The sequence below is a fragment of the Neofelis nebulosa genome, chromosome 6 (assembly GCF_028018385.1).
Source record: "Neofelis nebulosa isolate mNeoNeb1 chromosome 6, mNeoNeb1.pri, whole genome shotgun sequence".
Lineage (NCBI taxonomy): Eukaryota > Metazoa > Chordata > Mammalia > Carnivora > Felidae > Neofelis > Neofelis nebulosa.
This window is the reverse complement of record NC_080787.1, coordinates 43,571,338-43,591,818: the sequence shown is the minus strand read 5'-3', so window position 1 is coordinate 43,591,818 and position 20,481 is coordinate 43,571,338. Positions and strand designations below refer to the sequence as shown.

General features: G+C 46.0%; 2 protein-coding genes across 11 annotated transcripts in view; both read left to right on the top strand.

Annotated features, from left to right (window-relative positions):
* Nucleotides 1-61: 61 nt before the first annotated feature.
* MED20 (mediator complex subunit 20) lies at nucleotides 62-11,354 on the top strand. Its single transcript, XM_058733934.1, has 4 exons — nucleotides 62-188; nucleotides 3,034-3,188; nucleotides 7,392-7,645; nucleotides 9,503-11,354. Exons 1-4 carry the CDS (start codon nucleotides 175-177, stop codon nucleotides 9,716-9,718), a joined length of 639 nt encoding a protein of 212 aa, XP_058589917.1. The 5' UTR covers nucleotides 62-174; the 3' UTR covers nucleotides 9,719-11,354.
* USP49 (ubiquitin specific peptidase 49) overlaps nucleotides 9,873-20,481 on the top strand; it is an 87,384-nt gene continuing 76,775 nt past the window's right edge. For 3 of the 10 annotated variants that reach the window (XM_058733909.1, XM_058733908.1, XM_058733918.1), the window contains exon 1: nucleotides 17,140-17,185. The gene's annotated coding sequence lies outside the window, so the exon portion shown is untranslated. Of the gene's footprint in view, nucleotides 9,992-17,138; nucleotides 17,186-17,251; nucleotides 17,379-17,579; nucleotides 18,590-20,481 lie in introns of those variants that run through there. The other 7 variants (XM_058733911.1, XM_058733910.1, XM_058733912.1 and 4 more) reach the window with 6 other exon arrangements.

Sequence of the window (20,481 nt, the reverse complement as noted above, 5' to 3'; positions counted from 1 at the left end):
CCTGTTTTCGTAAGCGCGTCTACTGGGCGCTCGGTTTTTACGTCATTTCCGTTGCATTCCCTCGGCCGAAGGTTGCGTTGGGTGGGGGGGGGGGGGTATCTTCACTTAGTGTGGGTGGCTGGAGAACGCTGCGAATCAACTGTTTGTTCCTGCCAACCTTGCTGGTCCGATACCATGGGAGTGACTTGGTAGGACCCCAAGGGACTTTGTAGGGCGGCGTTTGGGGTCGGGAAAGGCCCTCGGAGCCTGGCGTGTACCCGGGAGGAGGAGCGGGACCAGGGTCTGCCGCCCCGCACGAGCTGAGCAAGATGTCTTCGGAATGTGTGGGTGAGGGAGACACTGTAAGGGCTGCGGTTTTTCCGGCCTTGTTTGCTTGGAGATGCTCCGGTGCTTCCTGGAAGGCGGCAAGTGAAAGGTTTTATCCCAGGAGCCCATCGGTGGTTGTGTACCTCCTTCCCTTTTTCTTCCTTCCCATGAGGCCATAGGGCAGCCCGGAGTGAAACTTAAGGGTCGGAAATAGGATGTCCGGACTAGGACTCAGTCTGCCGGCGAGGCTGGAGGGAGTGGGGGATAGGCCATGGGGAAACCATCTTTTTTTTAGGTTTTCTCCTGCTGCTTCCTACAGCCGCCTAAAGCAGTTAAGACCAGCCCGTGTCTGGTTGTGGTGTGGCCGTTTTAAGCTAGTGGGTCTAGAGAAAAAGCTGCTGGCAGTTAGATTGGGGTTCAGGCGCGTCACCTCTTGGGGATCCGTCTCCCTCTGTGTTTAATTACACGGTCTAGTTTTTATGGACTTTTTATCTCTAACATGATATAATTCAGGGTGGCAGAGGAAGGTATGGGCCTACTGCTCTTGCAGGCCTTAGTTCCAAAATGCTAGATTTCAGGGATTGCTTTGTTTTGTTTTGAATATTTAGTATTAGCATCTTTCCAGTCAGAGAGAGCTGGAGGTTAGGATATCTGAAGTCAGTGGTTGGAAGCTTCTTGCATAAGAATGCCTGGGGGAGACCACTCTTTCCTGCAGCTCAGGTTCTTGTCGGTTTGTCCATGACGTCACCTTTGTTGTTTACAGTGGACATCATGAACCTTTTACAAATCCTCTAGTGCAAGGGGGATGTGTGAGGAATGGAATGAAAAGTTTGTAGCATAGTGGCTTGGAACCCTGGGAGCCCCTGTTCTTTCAGTAGAAGACAGAAGGAATGGGCTGTCAGTCTGTTGGGACCCTTAATCAAGTTTTTCACACTCCTGGGACTTCTGACTCCCCCCATAATATCACTTTTACAATGTTTCACAATAAGGCATATCATCATCCTTACTTATGAGTGCTTTTTCTGATGGAGAGTAGTGACAAGTTTTAGTTACAGGACTCCATTCTTATACCTTCATTTAGTTGATCATAAAGTAATGTAGTATCTTCCAAAATTCACTAACGTGGTTTTTATACAATTAGGTACCACCTGTACTATTTATTAATGTTTTTTTTCGAATCCATTTCTTTTCCTTAAAAATATTTTAAAAGGCAATTACAACCCTAAGGAAGCGGTCTCGTATAGCACAGACATAGAGCCAGCTTGCCTGGCTTTGAATCTTGGCTACACTACATCAAGCTGTGTGGCCCTTTGCGAGTTACTCAACCCCTCTCCACTTCAGTTTACTCATTTGTAGCAAGGAGATAATTAACAGCTCATCTCATAGGGCTTTTGTGAGGATTCAGAGTTAATTCATCTAAAGGCCTTTGGGAATGGTCTGGCACATGGTTTGTGCCTAATGATTGTTACCTACTACTCTAAAGGGGGAGCCAGTTTTACTCACCATAGAAGGAAATCTTGAACATTTTTATTTCATTGTTTGGTTTAAATTTGTGCACATACTGTTGCCTCTCATTCCTAAAGAGTATAAACTTGAGGCTTGCTTTCTCTTTGATCCTGGGGCTGTTGAAAAGAAGTTGCCAATGACAGAAATGTTCTATAACAGCATTGTCTAATACACTGGCTTCTAGTCACATGTGGCTTTTGAGCCTTAGAAATGTGGATCGTGCAGGTGGGGAGTTGAATTTTTTTTTTTAATGTTTATTTTTTTTTTTTAATTTTTTTTTTCCAACGTTTTTTATTTATTTTTGGGACAGAGAGAGACAGAGCATGAATGGGGGAGGGGCAGAGAGAGAGGGAGACACAGAATCTGAAACAGGCTCCAGGCTCTGAGCAGTCAGCACAGAGCCCGACGCGGGGTTTGAACTCACTGACCGTGAGATCATGACCTGAGCCAAAGTCGGACGCTTAACCGACTGAGCCACCCAGGCGCCCCGGGGAGTTGAATTTTTAACATTTATTTATTATTGAGAGACAGAGACATAGAGCGTGAGTGGGGGAGGGGCAGAGAGAGAGGGAGACACAGAATCTGAAGTAGGCTCCTGTCTCTGACCTGTCAGCACAGAGCCCGATGCGGGGCTCGAACTCACAAACTGCAAGATCATGACCTGAGCTGAAGTTGGTCGCTTAACCAACTGAGCCACCCAGGTGCCCCGGGGAGTTGAATTTTTAATTTAACTTAGTTTATTAGTTTCAGTGTAAAAAGCCACGTGTGGCTTGTGGCTACTTTACTGGACAGCGCCCGTTCAAAATGTTAGAGACTTGGTAAAAACATACCCCAAATTGAGGTTTTCCTGATACAGTCAGAACTGAAGGAATTGCAAAGGGTGTTCTTTTCTCATATGACTTAATGTTAGGGAATGCTCAGTCTGTGTGCCACCTAAAACCTCTTGAACGTTGGCACACATGTCACACTTGGGAAAGCGGTGTGATAGGACGTTCACTGCACTGGTGTGAGTGTCCTTAGACCTGTGCTGTAGTTCTTAGTGGAGCTCTCAGGGACTTGAGCCTCTCTCTCCTTGTCTTTAAAATGAGAAAGAGGATCAGGGTAGGTGGTCTCTTAAGGTAACTCCTGGCCCTGAAGAGCTGTGAGTCTGTGGGCAAATGAGTGGCTCAATGAGTGCACATGTGCTTCTGGATACTGATGATTGGGTCCTCTCCCTTCTAGTGTGTCCCAGATGCCTGTGGCTGAGGGCAAGAGTGTCCAGCAGACCGTGGAGCTCCTCACCCGGAAACTGGAGATGCTTGGGGCAGAGAAACAAGGAACATTTTGTGTGGATTGTGAGACCTACCACACAGCCGCCTCCACTCTTGGCAGCCAAGGTCAGTGAGATGCAACCTTGGCTTGGAGTTGATTGACATTCGGGTTCACTGAGTTCTTTATGCTCTTTTGCAAAGGGTGGTTATTCTCGAACACGTGGCAGACGGTGTTTCTGAATTCGTTAATTCTTCGTCCTTCATCTCTTATACGGGGCCCGTGTTTTGGTGTTTTTGCACTTCTCACTTTTAGAGCTGCGTTTCTCGGGGGGATTGGTCACTGGCTAACTGCCTCTGCATCTAATCACCTGGGTTACTTGTTAAAGGTGCAGAGTCCTGGCCCTGCTTACTGACTGGACTGGAGCTACAGGCCTCAGTTACATTTCAGCCAGCTCCCTTGAGGATCATTAAGCACCCTTTTAAGTTTGAGAAAGACTCCTTTTAGGCTCAGAAGTCTTTGTATATGATTCTTTCACAGCTTTAGAGTGTTTAGAACTTTCTACAGAAAGGCTTTCTGATTCCCACACCTAGCTAGTAGTCTTGGATACCTCATTGGCATAACCTCGACCAGTGAATCAACTTTTATTTTAAATATATTGAGAGGTGAGATGGACTGTGGATGATTGGTGGTGTTGGTAGAGAGACAAAGAGAATCTTTTTTTTTTTTTAAGTTTGTTTATTTATTTTGAGAGAGAGAGAGAGAGAAAATGCAAGTGGGGGGAGGGGCAGACAAAGAGGGAGAATCTCAAGCAGGTTCTGCGCTAACAGCCCTTTGTGGGGCTGGAACTCACGAAATCGTGAGATCATGACCTGAGCCGAAATCAAGAGTCAGATGCTTAACCACCTGAGTCACCCACTGCCCCAGGAGAATCTTTGAATGTGAGTTAGGGAACCTGGGTTCTCTTAGTCTTGGCTCTGCAGTTACTTGACTTAGGACAGTTCCAAAGCACAGTGATTAAGAGCCTAGATCATGGAACCAGAGAACTGAGTTCTGGTCACATACTAGCTGTAACTTAGGGAACTCCCACAACCTTTGACTGTTGCTGTGCTGGTCATTTGCCTATTTCTCCATGGATCCATTACCCTCACCTCCCCTTCAAACATTTGCTGGCCCCTTTTTAGTTACCTTTGGCCAGTTACTGCACTGGGGAAGGTTAGAGGACAGAAGAAAGGGAGAGCACAATATCTCCTCCTCTCCCTCTGCTTTGGGCCGTGTCTCTGGATCTCTGGCTGTGGCAGTGTCTCTTCTTGGTTTTAGCTCCTGCTGGGTGGCCCTCTTGTCTGGCTTTAATGACAGCACATCTTCTCTTTCTCCTTCCAGCCTTAAGGATAGTAGTACATCCCTGTGTTCCTAATATTTGGGCGGCCTCACCATTTGTTTTTTCAGTTTTTCCAACCCCTGTATTTTGTTCCCTGTATTAAATCCCTTCTAATGAAACTGTCTGCTATGGGCTCTGTTTCTGTACCTTCCCAGTACATTTCTGTCATTTGTACAGTGAAAATATCATAGTACTGATCACCTAGTGTTGTTGTGCTAATTAAATTAGTATGTGCAAAGCACTTAGAGCTGAGGTTGTAAATGTAATAAATATTTGATAAATCAGAGCTCTGTGGAGTTTCAGCATCAATAAGATCACAGTGTTACTATTAGTTTTGCCTTCAGTAGGAAGGATGTAGGAATTAAAAGAGAATTGTTGTGAAAGCATTTGGAAACCAAAACATTTGTGCATAGATATAAGATGGCATACTACATCGATGACACTACCTGTTACGGGCTTTGTTTTCCTAATCTGACCTTTACTCTTCAAGGAGGTACAGTCTAGTTGGGGAGAGGACACATTCGTGGCAGACAGCGGGGTAGAATGGAAGGAGCAGTAAACTTAAGGTCAGAAGGCCTGGATTGGAGGTCCAGTTCTGTTCCTTACTGGCTCTGTGCCTTTGGATCACAAGTTCTCATAGGGACCAGCATTAACATCACCCAGAGGGCTCAGTCACAGCTGATTGCTGGGCCCCTCCAGGGTTTCCCACTCAGTAAGCGTGGGCTGGGACAGAGAATCTGCATTTCCATTAAGTTCCCAGTTGGTGGTGCTGCTGCTGCTGGTCCAGAACCCATTAGCTTCATTTTCCTTGTCTGTAACAGGGGGACAGTGACACTGGTTCTGCTTGCTTCACAAGTGTGTGCAGATACGGAAATACTCTGTTGAGATTCAAAACATGGTATTGTCAGGCACCTGCGTGGCTCAGTTGGTTGAGCATCCAACTCTTTTTTTTTTTTTTCTTCTTAAACGTTTATTTATTTATTTTTGAGAGAGAGCGGGAGTACAAGGGAGGGGTAGAGAGAGAGGGAGACGGAATCCCAAGCAGGTTGTACACTGTCAGCACAGAGCCTGATGCAGGGCTGGAATCCACGAACCGTGAGATCATGACCTGAGCTAAAACCAAGAGTCGGATGCTTAACCAACTGAGCCACCCAGGTGTCCCGAGCGTCCAACTCTTGATTTCAGCCCAAGTCATGATCTCACAGTTCATGAGATGCAGTCCCTTGTTGGGCTCATCACTGACAGCCAGGAGCCTGCTTGGGGATTCTCTGTCTCCCTCTCTCTCTCTGTGCCTCCCCTGCTCTTGTGCACGCACTCTCTCAAAATAAGTAAACTTAAAAAAAATTATTATTGTTATAAACAACTGGCAGTGCCTTCATTAAAAAAACCTCAGTTGACTGTCAAAATATTTTCAAGATAGTAAGAACACTCTCAGACTTACAGAGTTATGAATTAAGTACTTACAGTGAGTTTGCATAAGAACAGAATGACAGATCAGCTTTGGATGTCTTTTTTTTTTTTTTTTCTTTTTTGTCCTTTTGGAGGGTTGAAATGTTTTGCACTGGATTTAGCAGGAGGTGAAACGTATGAATTGGCAACAGGCAGTGAAGAGGGATGTGGGGGGAGGTTGGCGCAGGGCCTGAGTTCCGGAAGCGGCAGCAGAGTAGAGGCCTGTATAGCGGCCCCTCCACCCCATCTCCTCTTTTCCACTGTTAAACTCTCATCCTTGTCTAGAATATCTTTCCTTCTCAGTGTGGCTGAACTCTATCCTCTCTTCATAGGGTACGTAGTCCTCTTTTCTCCATGAACATGTTTCCTGCTGACTCTTGCCCACTTTGATTTCTTCCGGCTCTGTTCTTCCTTCCAAAAAGACTTCTGGTCTATTCCACATACGCACTTTGGTCTTTCCCCTGTTGCCAGTGAGAGTGTCAGCTTCCTGAGGCCAGCTTCTATGTTCTCTACTTAAATCTCTTAAACCTGCCTCTTAAGCCCTAGCACGATGTTGGGGATAGTTAAGTACTTAATAAATATTTGAATAGGTAAGTCTTAAATACTTGGGATTGTCCTTGTCTATCCATTGACTCTTGTAGTATATAAGGGGGGAGTGGATCTTGCTTTCCGTTTCTTAGTTAACCAAATATATGTAGCTTTCCTTCCTTCTTGCAGAAAAATCTCTAGTGTAATCAATGAGAAAGCTCATTTTTCAGAAATTGGAAGGGGTGACTGGGGCTCGAAACTAGACCTTCTGATTCCAGATCCTGAGTTCTTTCTGCGATTGTGCCGATTGCTTCCCAAGTCAGCTGATATCTTAAAGTACTCTAAGGGTTCATCAGTGCCTTCAGGGTAAAGTCCATACTTCCTGAGGCTTGGAAAACAAGACTTATCACAGCTTCACTCTGGCCTACCTTTCCAGCCTCAAGCTCAGATCCTCCCCTTTGCTGCTTCTGTGGGGCCACCTTTGTGTCTCAGGGAGGAGGCCAAGGGAGGAAGGGATGGACAGAAAAGAGAGCATTTGCTTCATTTGGTATACTCAGGTGTTGTTAATTTTACTTCATTGTCCCTATTCTGCAAGAAACGATCATACAGAAGACTGTATGTGAAGTCTGTGTCGGTCATCGATCATCATCATTGATCATCATCATTAAACATCCATCTGTGAGCCCATCCCTCTTAAGAACTTAACTAAACTGTTAGCAGTTGCTATCAAAGTTCCCTTGTGCTCCTCACGTTTTCTGTGGGGTGAGGTTTTACCACATGCTGCCTTGCCTGCCGTTCGTCTCCTTTCCTCTCTGGAAAAGACTGTTAGTGAGGGGATTCCCCCCTGCCCCATCTCCTTCCAAGATCGCTGAGGTAATGGCACAATGCCATCTGGCCTTGTTCCACGCCTTTGACTCTGTCCTGGGGTTTGCAGATGAAGGTCTTGATGCCGATAGGATCTCTGTCCCTGCAGGTCAGGCTGGGAAGCTGATGTACGTGATGCACAACTCAGAGTACCCTTTGAGCTGCTTCGCCCTCTTTGAGAATGGCCCTTGCCTCATTGCTGACACCAACTTCGATGTGCTCATGGTGAAGCTCAAGGGCTTTTTCCAGAGTGCCAAGGCTAGCAAGATTGAGACCCGGGGTACCCGTTACCAGTACTGTGACTTCCTAGTGAAGGTGGGCACAGTTACCATGGGGCCCAGTGCCCGAGGCATCTCCGTAGAGGTAAGACTTTGGGGAAATAGCAGTATGTGTTAAAGGGCTCTGTAGATTTCCACATCCCTCTGAATGCAAACAGGTGTTTATATTTCTCCCTGATCCCTGTCTCCAGGGCATCTTTTAGCCTTTCTTTAATCATTCAGGCTGTGGCTCAGGGTGGGAATGGGAAGCTGGGGTCACAACAGGGAGAAAGCTTAGGAAGGGTGTCTTGCTGGAGAGGGGAAGGGATAGTCAAGGGAGACCAGTGAATTGTGATGTGGAGGGACTGGTCACCCATCACAAGGACTGGAGCAGACCAGGACAAGTTTTGGTGCAGGTAACTTTTGAGAGGTGGGCCCTAAATCGTGTGCCTGTACACCTCTCCACAGTACCCTACAAGATAAGTCTGGAAGGCTGTGTAGCATTGATGAGCCTTTCCTTTTGACATGCTGTCAACTTTCATGATGAAAAGAGGTATGTGTGTGTGGTGACTTCATCTCTGGGTTATATATTGAAGATGACAAAGAGGGAGTGTGGCAGTAGCTGGCTTTGGGACCAGTGAAATTTCTCAATTTGTTGTGTCCAGCACTGTGTGAGATAAAAAAAAAAATAGGTAAGCTACAGGGCTTGCTTTTTGAAAATGTGTAATTTCGTAAGCTAGCGAAGCTGAAACACACAAACTTTTTATTATTGTTATCATTTATATTTGAGAGAGAGAGAGAAAGTGTGTGTGTGTGTGTGTGTGTGTGTGTGCGTGCTTGAGTGGGGGAGGGGCAGAGAGAGATGGAAACACAGAATCTGAAGCAGGCTCCAGACTCTGAGCTGTCAGCAAGCCCCACAAGGGGCTTGAACTCACAAACTGTGAGATCACGACCTGAGCTGAAGTCAGACACTTAAACGACTGAGCCAGTCAGGCGCCCCCACACAAACTGTTTTTGAAGTTAGTCTTTAAGAAATGCCATAAAAAAGGCCCAGATTGCTCTGGGAATTCAGGCCAATGAAAGTATTGACTTTGGGGATTGGGATGCTTTCTGCAAGAGTAACATGTAAAGAGGGACTTAAAAATGTAGAGATGTGGGGATAGATAAGGCCCACAAGGCATTCCAGGTAGAGTAAAGGGCCTTAGCAGGAATTACTACTTTGATACGCCAGGGACCTCTGGGGCCAAGATTTCCTGACCCCTTTCAGCTTGTGATACGCCTTGGATTTGCTGAGACCCACTGGGAACCCACTGTTCGCTTCTCCTTTATGTTTCCAACTTTGTGGTACAAATACATCCCAGTTATTTCTTTCCTCGTTTCCACTTATGTTACTAATTATTTTTTCTGCCATCTGTCTGGTGAAAAATTAGGAGAAAGGAATGAGAAAGTCTAAGATGTATAATCTTTGGCCCCTGCCACATTGTTTGGGAAATTACTTCTTAGGGTCAGGTGGGGTCTATCTTGGGAGTCATGTTTGGTCTTGAAAATATTTCAAATATGGGTATCTACTTTGCACACTATGGATACACACACACACACACACACACACACAATCACACTCAGACATATAAACATTTTCCTGAGCTCTCCTGGGATCTTCATGCAACATACCAGAACATACAGTTCTGAGATCACCAGAAGGGGCCTGGGTCTTATGGGTTGGGCCGTGGGTTGGTAACTCCCAAGATGAGAATGTCTGAGATGCCTAAAGGGAATGATGCTGGGTGTGTTGAATCCCTAGTGTTTGGGTTGACTATTTCCTTGGATCAACACTGTGTTAGAAGGTGTTTGTCTTTTGCTGGGGTTTGGGGAACATGGGAGCAGGGTGCACGAGGTGCAAGAGAAGCAGGAGACCTTGTCCTTGCCCTCACTTACCTTTGTTCTCTGTTCTTTTGGTCTCCAGGTAGAGTATGGCCCTTGTGTGGTAGCTAGTGACTGCTGGAACCTGCTGCTCGAGTTTCTACAGAGTTTTCTAGGCAGCCACACACCAGGGGCTCCTGCAGTGTTTGGGAACAGACACGATGCCGTCTACGGCCCGGCAGACACCATGGCCCAGTACATGGAACTCTTCAACAAGATCCGCAAGCAGCAGCAGGTGCCCGTGGCTGGCATTCGCTAGTGGCTGGCAGCTACCCAGCTGAGCTCTGCCACCAGGGGACTACACAGGAGGAGCAGGTGCCACCCCCCAGAAACCCAGGGCAGACATGGAAGCTTCCCTCCCTCTTCCCAGCTGTGACTTTTGTTCTGGGGATTTGGACTCCCCTCCCCTGACCCTCACACACAGCCCCCCAGCAGCTGCTTCACCCCACGCCTTACTGGACTTGGCCTGTTCTCAAGAATGGTAATTATGAAGAGTGGAGAAGTGTGGAGCTTTCCTGCTTTAGGGGAAAAGGTAGGACAGGGCTGTCCCTGCCTAGTGTTGGTGGGGAAAGCAGTCTGTATCTCCAGCTGTTGAGGATTTGGCCAGGGCCCGCAGTGGACAGGCTGGGCTGGGCTGTAATAAAGGCCTCTTCCTCTACTCCAGGGATGCGGTTGGGCCTCTCTTGGAGAAGGAGTAGAAGGCATAACTTAGTGTGATGGCTATCATTTTCTGACCTGCTTGCTGAAGTGAATTGTGAGTTGACTTTTCTAGGGTGTTGCCTCAGTCCTTGGGAATCTCCCTCTGACATCTTTCCATTCTGTTGTGAATTAGATTAAGCCACAGGCTAAGCTGCTATAACAAAGAGAACCAAAAGTACAGTGGCTTTTAGCAAAAGTTTATTTTTTGCTCTTCAAATAGTACAGATGTAATCAGATGGTCCAAGACAGATTTAGCTGTACAAGGTCACCAGAACCTCAGCTTCCTTCTGTCTTGTTGTTCAGCCAGTCCTGGGTGTTGACCTTGCCCTCAGGGTCAAAACAGACTCCTCAGCTCTGTGTCTACTATACACCAGGGAAAGAGAGAACAAAGCAGTTTCTTTTTAAAGGCTATGACCTGGAGTCTCTCAAATCAGTGTGGCCACACTCTGCTGAAAGGGACGCTGGGACACAAGCCCATTATTTGGGTGGCCATGTGTCCAGTTAAAACTCAGGAGCTTCTGTGACTAAAAGATGAAGGAGAAAATGGATGTGGGGGCCCAGTCAGGGCCCTCTGCTATGTGAAGCTCAATGGATATGCCCCGGAGTGGCTTTGGTTGCTATTTTGGAGAGCACCCCGTGTAACTAAGCCATTTGTTTACGAATTGCATTGGGATAGGGCTGATGCCAGAGTCGCTTTCGTGTTTAGCTGGCTTAGTCACCCTGGGCAGTCAATTCTGCGCCCCTCACCTAAGGGTTCACAGTTTCCTGAGCTCTTTGTCCTCATCTCATTTGAGCCTCCAAGCTTCTCCTTTGACTTACATTACCTGCTTACCCGACTCCTACCACAGAAATGTTCAGTTGGGCCAACATTGATATATCCAGTCAGGGACGGCCTTAGGACACATGTTACTGTACATACTACAGAGTTGTCCCCAAGGATTCTGCCCCTCATTGAAGGTACCAGAGAGCCATTATTTCAGATCTGAAGCCTCTACAATAAGAATTAGGTAGTGGTCATGTTTCCCTTTTAGCTTTGGCTGGCAGGAAGCTCAGTTTAACTTTGAAACTGCAGGACCTGCCATCTGCATTTTTTGTTCTCCTCCTCTGGCTTTTTTGTTTGTTTCTTTGGTTTTTGCTTCTTTAAATTGAGGTATGTTTTAGATGTCATTTACACACAATAAAATGCATAGATCTTCTGTTTTTGGCCTTCTGATTTATATTTGCTCTTGTCCAGCTTTATCTTTGTATTTTTCTGTAGGCTATCTCAAATATTTTTTGAGATAGCATTTTGAATATAATGTATTTTTTTTTTTTAACTTTTTTTAACATTTATTTTTGAGAGACAGAGACAGAGAACAAGCAGGGGAGTGGCAGAGAGAGAGGGGGACACAGAATCTGAAACAGGCTCCAGGCTCTGGGCTGTCCCCATGAACTGTGAGATCATGACCTGAGCTGAAGTCAGATGCTCACTTTATAAATGAGAACTTAAATGCAGCCAGTAAATGGAGATGCGATATTTTGGGATTTAAATCTGATGTTTTTCTTTCTATACCAGCCTGTCTTCCTAAATCTCCTTCCTTTGTTTCCAGATGCTTTGCCGCTCTCCCCATCTGTAGCCACCCCCAAAAGAACATAAACTGGGAAATTTCTGGGACCCTGCTAACATGTCACCTGGGTGGGTACCTTTGCCAGAGCCATGTAGGAATCTGCTAACCTCAGCTGTCAGAGCTATGCAGGGCAGCTGTAGGGCTCCTTTGGTTTTCCTTTACCATGAAATGGGGAGGTGGTGGCTCCCAAAGAGGTCACGCTGAGATGAGGCTGGAGTTGGGACCAGACTTCTGACTTGGGACTCCTAGCTACCACGATATGTCAAAGTGGGGCACCTGGGTGTCTATGATGCCATGTCATTCCTCCAGTGTATATTGGACAAAAGCAGAACTAGCACTTTGTTCCCTGGGATGAGGTTTAATTTTAAAGAAAGAGTCCCTTTACAGGAACCATTAAGTTCTTCCACAAGTGATGCCTGCACATGGCAAGATGTGTGACAGCAGAAGGCAAAAAAAGCAGAAGGGATTTAGGGAAGCCCGTATTCCACTTGTGTCTAATCCATCTCTTGTATTCGTTAGTGGTTCCTGCTCTGGCTGTGTTTTCCGCTGGGCTCCTGTGCTGTTGTGATTCTCTGTTCCCCTGTTCCCAGGCTGCCTCCCGCTTGCTTGCTTCAGATCTTGAGTACCAAGTGGTCATCTTTCCTCCACCATCTATTGGTGTCCCTGCTCTACTGAAGGAATACCTAGAGACTGACCACTCCTCTCCTCCGCCAGGTCTGCCCCAACCTGGTGTGTCCAGTATTCATTCCTGAGGCTCCAGGAGGAGGTAGTGAAATTCTCTCCAAATCCTGGATGGTAAGGGGAGCAGTTAGAAAGTCCCACCTAAGCATGCCCTCAGGTGTCCAGAGTTGAGACTCTGAGAACTTAGGAAGGGCAACAGGCTGAACATTTTCAAGATCTGGAGCTAGGCAGGACTGATATATGGCCTCACTGTCTCCCAGGTGCACACCTGGAATTCCCAATATTGCCTTTCCCCTGCCACAGCGTCCCTCTCTATACCTGCTGCTGTCTGGTCTCCATGGGCTGCAGGCCCCAATCACAAGTGCCATGTGGCATGGCTGAAACCAGTTGCGTTACAAGTGTGGTCCTCTCCTGGGGGTTGGTGTCCTTGGACTTTGAGCAGTCTCTTCTTGAGGGTGGACTCTTCCCCCAAGGTAGAGTTTCTGCCATTGTGTAGAACATCCCAAAATCAGTCTGTGGGGTTACAAAGGACCCTTTAGCTCACCTAGTTTGACCATCGTTCAGGACTCAGAACTTTACATTATCCCCCCAGAGTTCATGCAACCTTGACTTGGCCTCATCTAGGGAAATCCCTTCCCTGTGTATTTATTTCATCTGTTTTCTCAGTGACTCTGAGACAGAAATGGAACAAAACAGAACATACCTGTCCATTCCCTCCTGGATTGTGGAGACTCTATTGTGCTTAATGAGGGAGTTTATTATTAGTGCTGGAGTATGAGCAAATGATAACTCTGAAGTAGCAGTACTAACTTCCAACAGCCTAGCCCCCCCCAAGGGCAGTCCTGAGAGGCCTGAGATGCCTTGAAATCAGACACGGTTTTGTGTATATATATATATGTGTAGTTTTGGGGGACTAGGATTTATAGGGTTTGTTAGAGTATCTCAAAGATCTGTGGTCCAAAAAAGGATCTCTAGAAGAACAGCTTTTGAAAGGAAACATGAAGGCCAAGGTAAAGCAGATGGGAAATATGTCCTGCTGGCTTATTATGTGCAAGATCTTCCCCTGCCACTCGGACCTCTCCTCTGAGGTCTCATCCAGGGGTTTCCCTCCTTCATTTCATAGACCTTCAGGCCTTTCGGTCAGTCTGGGAAGCAGGACTGTGCCTATTCTTACCTTTCCTATTGGTTCCCCATTCTCCTTTTGTTTCTATGTACACATGCACACAACCTTTTAGAAGTGGGTGGGGTGAATATGTATGAAGAATCTTTATAGCTTTCTCTGTGGCCCCAGGAGTTACTCTTCCATTATAACACACTCTGTGGGATCTGAAAATTATTCTGTTGTAATGGAATTTTGGCATAATGAGTATATTTTCATTGTTCAGAATGATGTGATTGATGAGGCAGAGAAATAGTTCCTCGCCTCTGTGATGAAATTAGCAAGTAAAAAAAAGTTCTTGGAACTCTTAGGGCAAAGATTCCTAACTCTCTTGCATTCTCTGTTTTATTTTCCATCACATTCCTGCCCCATCAGATGGCATAGACCTGTTTTTTAAGGTTAGTATGAATTCTGCTGAAATTTCTTTGGGGGCTTTAAAAAAGAGAATTTAGGGAGCACATTTATATATCCTAGACTGTCCCAAGGCAGAATTCAATATTAGAAATCTTTTGTTGTGTAGGAAAAGCAAAGCTAGGGATGTGGAGGTGACGGGTATTCCGAGGCAACTACTAAAGGAGAGAGAGCACCACTTTAGGGCACAATTGGCCCGGTGCTGGCCATAGGACTGTCCTGAACTTACCAGGCAACTCCAAGTCAACTTGGCTTTTCTGGGTCTTATCAGTAAAGTGGGAAATAATGATGCCTACATTCCATGTTTCATAGGCTTGTTGAGGGGCTCAAGGGAGAATAGATGTCAAAATCTTTGTCGGCAAGGAGATGCCCTTTCTGCACTGGCGTCTTTGTAATGGTGCTGAAGGTACTGGTGTTTGGTTAGGATGGCTAAGATGGGATGTTATGGGGGTGCCTGGCTAACTCAGTAGGAAGAGCATGTGACTCTTGATCTCGAGTTGTGAGTTCAAACCCCACATTGGGTATAGAGATTACTTAAAAATAAAATCTTAAAAAAAAAAAAGATGGGACGTTATGAGGTCATACTGCTTGGTGGCAGGTAAAATTCTCCCCCAGTGGAAAGAATGCTATTATAATAGAGAATGAGCAGTGAGGGAGGGTCCCAAGAAGGTATACATAGTACAGGTATATTGTTTGTAGCCAGATCAGCGAGCACAGTTGTGTGGCCCATCTCTGGAGCATGGAACTCTGTTTTTAAAATTTATTCACAGTGATAAGATTTTACTTGTTCTTCTGCAACCTGAAGGAAAAGAGTCTCTGTTTAGGAAAAAAAAAAATGTTGAGGTACAGTTGTCTATATACTTACTCTTTGTGGAACACATCCATCCCTGTTTCCCCTCTGCTCCCAGGTCTTAGTTGTTCCTGTCTCTGAACTGTTTTTGTGTCGTACCATGTGTGTTGTGATCACATTTCATTACCAGTTGTGTCTTTAAAGGAGGCTCAGTGCTCCTGATTCTATTTTGCATTCCTCATTAATGAACCACTGAAGCACTTAACTCTGAAGCTACGCTAAAACCTTGTTGGCTCTGCTGCCGAGCCTTCTCATATTTGAATATCTAGAATAGCCTTCTTATTTCTGCTTCCATCTAATATACAATTCTCAAACTTTTTAGTCTCAGGACTCCTTGACACTTTTAAAAGTTCCAAAGAGCTTTAGTTTATGTCTATCTATTGATAGTTGCCTTATTAAAACTTATAACGGGGGGCGCCTGGGTGGCTCAGTCCGTTAAACATCCAACTCTTGATTTCAGCTCAGGTCATGAGTTCTCAATGGTTCATGAGATTGAGCCCCGCGTCGGGCTATGACTTCCAAAGTGAAATGAGTATTATTTTTTTCAGTGAATGAGTGGCAGCGAAGAGTACTTTGATAGCATAATTGAGTGCTATTGACTTGAAATGTGCTCATTTTTGCCCATTGTTACTTTTGTATCATCAGTGCAAATACCATAATGGTGACAAAGGCAAATAATGTCTTATTATGAAAACAAGTTTGGTAGGGACCCTGTGGAAGAGTCTCAGGGCTCCACAGGCCACACTTTGAGAACCACTGATCCAATACATGCTCAGGGCATTGAGAATCTTTCCGCCCTAGACTATGCTATTTTGAGAACACCCTTTCCTTTGGAAGTCTTAAGTGGCTCCAAAACCTTTCACTCAAAAGCACCTATTACCCATTAGGCACTTTGTTAAGGAATTAACATTAGATAAGATACAATCTAATCTCCAATAATTGGAGGGGGTTGCAGAGTAAGGGGAGAAAAATTGATAATTGAGTTACAATGTAAGGTAAGAATTTTAAAAAGAAATTAAAGACAACAAAGGGAATGCTAAATTTTAGATCTTACTTTTTGAGCTCTTGAACCACATGGCAGATCTTCACCAAATCAATCAAATCAATCAAGGTCTTTCCTTCCATCATCAAACCTCTTTAAAATGTCCAGGGTAATTACCTTTGAACACGTTTTTACACTTAAGCACGCTTGGCTGCAGACATTGTGGTTTCATGCTTACACATGCACTCGCGGTTTCTCCCTTCTTATTTTGGTCTTTAGCTTTTGTGCTTCTCTACTTCACATTGGCAAATGTGCAGCGTTGAACCAGTGTAGCTGATAACCCATGTTTATTTCTTTTCCTTGTCCTTCTATTTACATGTAAGACTTTACCTGCTTTAGCCTTGTGTTGGGTGATGTAACCGTGTTGGTGTGTTGTTTGTAATTTGTGTGTGTGTGGGGGGGGGGGGGGCGTAACGTCAGAACAATGCAGCCTCTAGAGGAAGCCTTTTTAGAGGCAGAAAAGCCTAGTAGAAATCGTCGCTGTTGTTTTCTTGTGGTCTCCGTCCCGACAGTCTGCTAAATTTAAGGCTTTGGCTGTGAACCTCTTCCTTGGGGGATTTCCATAAAACAGCTGGGTCCCGCCTGGGTCATCAGTGGCAAAAGTCAGACACGTGCTCACTCGTCTGGGAGCCAATAGTAACTTTTGCGAACGCTGCCTCAGGAAACCCCCAAGTTCGGAGGCTGCTTCTTTCGGAACGGCACAGTTAGCAGTAACTTAGTCTTTTAACATAACAAAACAAAAAAGGAGACCAAATAGTGAGAAAGGTTTTCCCCCCTTGGCAGTGGGGACAGATGTTAAAGGAGCTCCAAAAAATGTGCGGAGAACTAATGTAGAATTTCTTCACTGCTCCGCGGGCTGAAGTGCTGTGGAGAAGGGGGCGGAGATGGGCTCGGAGAGTCGCTGGCCCTTTAAGGAGGATGGACAGCCTTAAGACTCTGTACCTTTAAGAGTCTCTTTGTCTGGAAACCTCCTTATTTACCCTTCTGTGCTTCAACCAAACTTCGACCCGCGATTCACAACGCCCCTCTACGCCGCCGCCCGTTACGCCAGGCTCAAATTGGCCGCACGTTGGTGGCTAACCCTAAACTTTGCGCCCGCGGCGCGAACCCTCGGAGAGGCAGTCTGTGTCGTGGTCGGGGCCCAGCGCTGCGCCGTTGGCGCAATGCGGGGCCCGGGGGGCGGGGCTCCGACGGGCGGGCCAATGGGAGGGCAGGGGGCGGGGCCGGGTTCGGTTGTCTCGCGCCCTGGTGACAGCTCGCGCGTGCTGATGATGGCGGTAAATAGAGGGGGGTCAGGGAGGGGGCGGAGGAGGTAGGGAGGCAGCCAAGGGGGTAGCTCCAGGGGGTGGGGGGACTGGGACCGGGGAGGACGCGACGGCCAGGGAGCCCATTCTAAGACTCGGAGGCGGGGACAGGAGTCTCCGGCACACTGGCCCTCCCCTTTAAAGAAGCCAAATCCTCACACACCGGGTGAGGGGCGACAAAGGCGGCGCGCGCCTTGCGGGCGGGAGGAGCGGCGGCAGGGGGCGGGACCGCGGCGCCGGCGGGCTGGGGGGCGCCCGGGGCGGGGGCCGGCGGAGGCGAGAGCCGGCAGACGGGGCGGGCCGGCGCTTTATTTTGGCGGGGTGGGCGAAGACTGGCTTGAGGGTTAAAAAAAAAAAAAAAAAAAAAAGGCTTGAGGGGAGAAGCGAAGGAAGGCTCGGGGGCGGTTGGGGGGAACGGGTCTAAGAATGAGATGAGAAGGATTAAGGGGAGAAAGGGTTAGAAGGCTGGGAGAAGAGGAGTGAGAAAAAGCCAGCCAAGGAGGTAGGAAGGAGGCAAAACCCAGGGTGGGTGTTCAGGAAGCCGGCCGGGAATGAGGTTCGGCAGACCGAGACTGGGGTTAGGTGTTAAGAGCACAGGTTGGAGGAGGAGAGCTTTGTAGGGGATCGTGACAGGGTGAGGGTGCTGGGGTAAGAGTTGGAAGTGGAAGGCAAGGAGGGCCAGAGCTGGGGTGATAGTTGGGAGTAGAGGAGAGAGAGTGATTAAGAGCCAGACGTGACAAGGGTGTGAACTAGTGCAGAGCGAGAGGAGCCGAAGGACTAGGACCCGCGGTGGGGTGGGAATCGTGAGGTTCTGAGAAAGGTATGGGTTACTGGGTGGGCGATGGGTGTAAATTCTTGAAAGTGAGGGTGGGTGAATGAGACACTGGACGAGTACCAGGTGGAGTTAGGAATAAGCGTAGTGGAAGGGTGAAAGGAAACCGGGATGAGAGGTGGGGCGTTAATAGGACAATTCTGGGACCAGACAAGCTGAAAGGAGAAGAGAGTAAGGGTGTAAAGAAGTGATGGCGGGCTGGGACAGGGTAACTGGGGAATTGTGTTAATTGATGAGGTTTAGCCAGATCCAAGGTAAAAACAATGAGGTGGAGAGACAGGGCTGAAAGCGGATGGTGAGAGGAGCAAGGAAGAGCTGGGCCCCGGGATTTCAAGGATGAGATGGGGTGTAAGGGACGAGAACAGGGTTAAGGGAAGCCGGAGAAGTCCTGCTGGAGGAAGAACTGGGCTAGCCTGCACAGGGGTGGGAGTCAGATGTGCATGTTGTGGGGAGATGCTACGGAAGGTCTGCATGGGTCAGGGCACAGGTGCTGTAGTGAAGGACCAAGTGTAGGGAGCCTTTGGTGCAGAAGAGGAGGAACCATGGTGAGTGAAAAGAGACCTAGAGATAGGGGTAAAAACTGGAAAGTCAGAGTGGACGTGGGGGGGGGGGTCGTGTGCAGGAAGGGAATTCTTTGTTGAGAAGAGAACTGTTAAGTGTGTTGAAATTGTGAGTTCTTTTGTCCATAAAAGTAGGAAATTCCAGAAACCTTTTTTCCCCTTCAGGGTATCTTGAATCTGCTTCTACCCTTCATTGCTTTTAATTCGACTTTCATGTCCACTTTGAAAAGATGAGACCCATTTTGATTTGATTTTGTTCTTCTGTGAATGATGAAGCGTCAGCTCAGTGCTGAAAACCTCTGCATTTTGCTAGTGTTGTGATAATGGGAATACGGGTTATATTTATGTACAGTGTGGCTGTGCCTATGTGGTGTGATAGTGTTGTTGTAGGAGGGTTGTACCTGACAGCACTGGGCAGAGTGCTTTATCGACATTTCCATTTTCAATGGAGAGCCCACTGTTGTGGAGATCGAGAAAGATGAACATCTTTTTGTTTTGATTAATCAACTAGATTTCTGCGTAATTGTTTTTTGGTGGCTGGAGAATATTGAGAAATCATTTCAGAAGAAGGCAGATAAACCAACTGGGGAAGTTTGCTGGGGAAGAGATTTAAATCCAGACTGTGAGGGCTTTGAGTTCCTAAGCTGCCTTTAGCTTTATGTGGGACATTTCACACTATAGTAACTCACCCATTTAACTAAATGGAGTAAAGAAAGGGAGATTTGTAGAATAGTGGAGGATTTTAGAGTGGGACTTCTTTTCTAGGTTAAATAATGAGTTTATAGGTAATTTTTATCATGAAAAAGCCTCTATATGGTAATGCAAGCTGGAGCCCTGGACAGCTCCACTGGCTCTCCTGTTTTGTGGTTGTGAATAAAGAAGGCCGTATTAATATTAATTTCCAAGAAGCTTTTGATTTTTAAGACACTTCTGGAAATTAAAAGGTAGTTGAGAAATTTGGGACAAAATTTAGATTATTCCTACTGTTTTGTTTTGATGACTTTTATTCTGAAGCTTTTACATTTAGCTAAGAATATGACCGATTATTACTTTTTATTTGATGGTGCTGTAATTTAGGATAGCTACCATTAACAAGGAAAAATGCAAACTGATCTTGAGAATCTTACTTGAGGTTATTTCATTAGTGTCAGATACACAAAGAAATTTTTTTTCAAAGTTGTGTAAATTTTAAATTACCACTGTTTTGTGGGTGTCTGTGTAAATAGCAATGATTAGACTGGTGGCATTTGTAACAGCAAAATTATGTTTTGATTAGTGGGTATCAGAAACACTGGTTATTAATCTATGTCAATAACTCAGAACCTAAAATCTATTTGGATTCAGCTGCTGTGTTCATGGAATCTGGATTCTCGTAAGCAGATGTTCAAGATGACTCCATTGATTTTGTAATTTAACAGGAAATTTTTAAAAATTACTATTTTTGCTGCTCAGTTTCAAGAGGATCAGTCTGAAATGTGAACTTTCAAATTTAAGAGTAACTTTTCTATGAGGTAACTGTTTCTGTAGGATGTTCGTGCATATCCCCTTGCTGTCTGCATTATGTTTGGCATTACTATTAGGTTTCACTCTGTTTATGGTATTGACATTTTTATAGTGTAGTTGTTTTATACACGATGTCTTTATATAAATTATTTTAGACTTATGTGATGTTGATGAAAAAGAAAATAGATGAACTATACGGTCAACCAAGGGAAAGAGTCCATTAGGGTCCTGTCTTTTGTTTCTATATGCTGCTATAGTGTGCTAAATCACTAATTCTCATTGAGAATGGTTATTGCTCTGTTGATATTTCTAAAACTGAAAATGGATAATCTTTTAGTTCAAATAATACTGTTGATCAATAAGGACTCCCAATG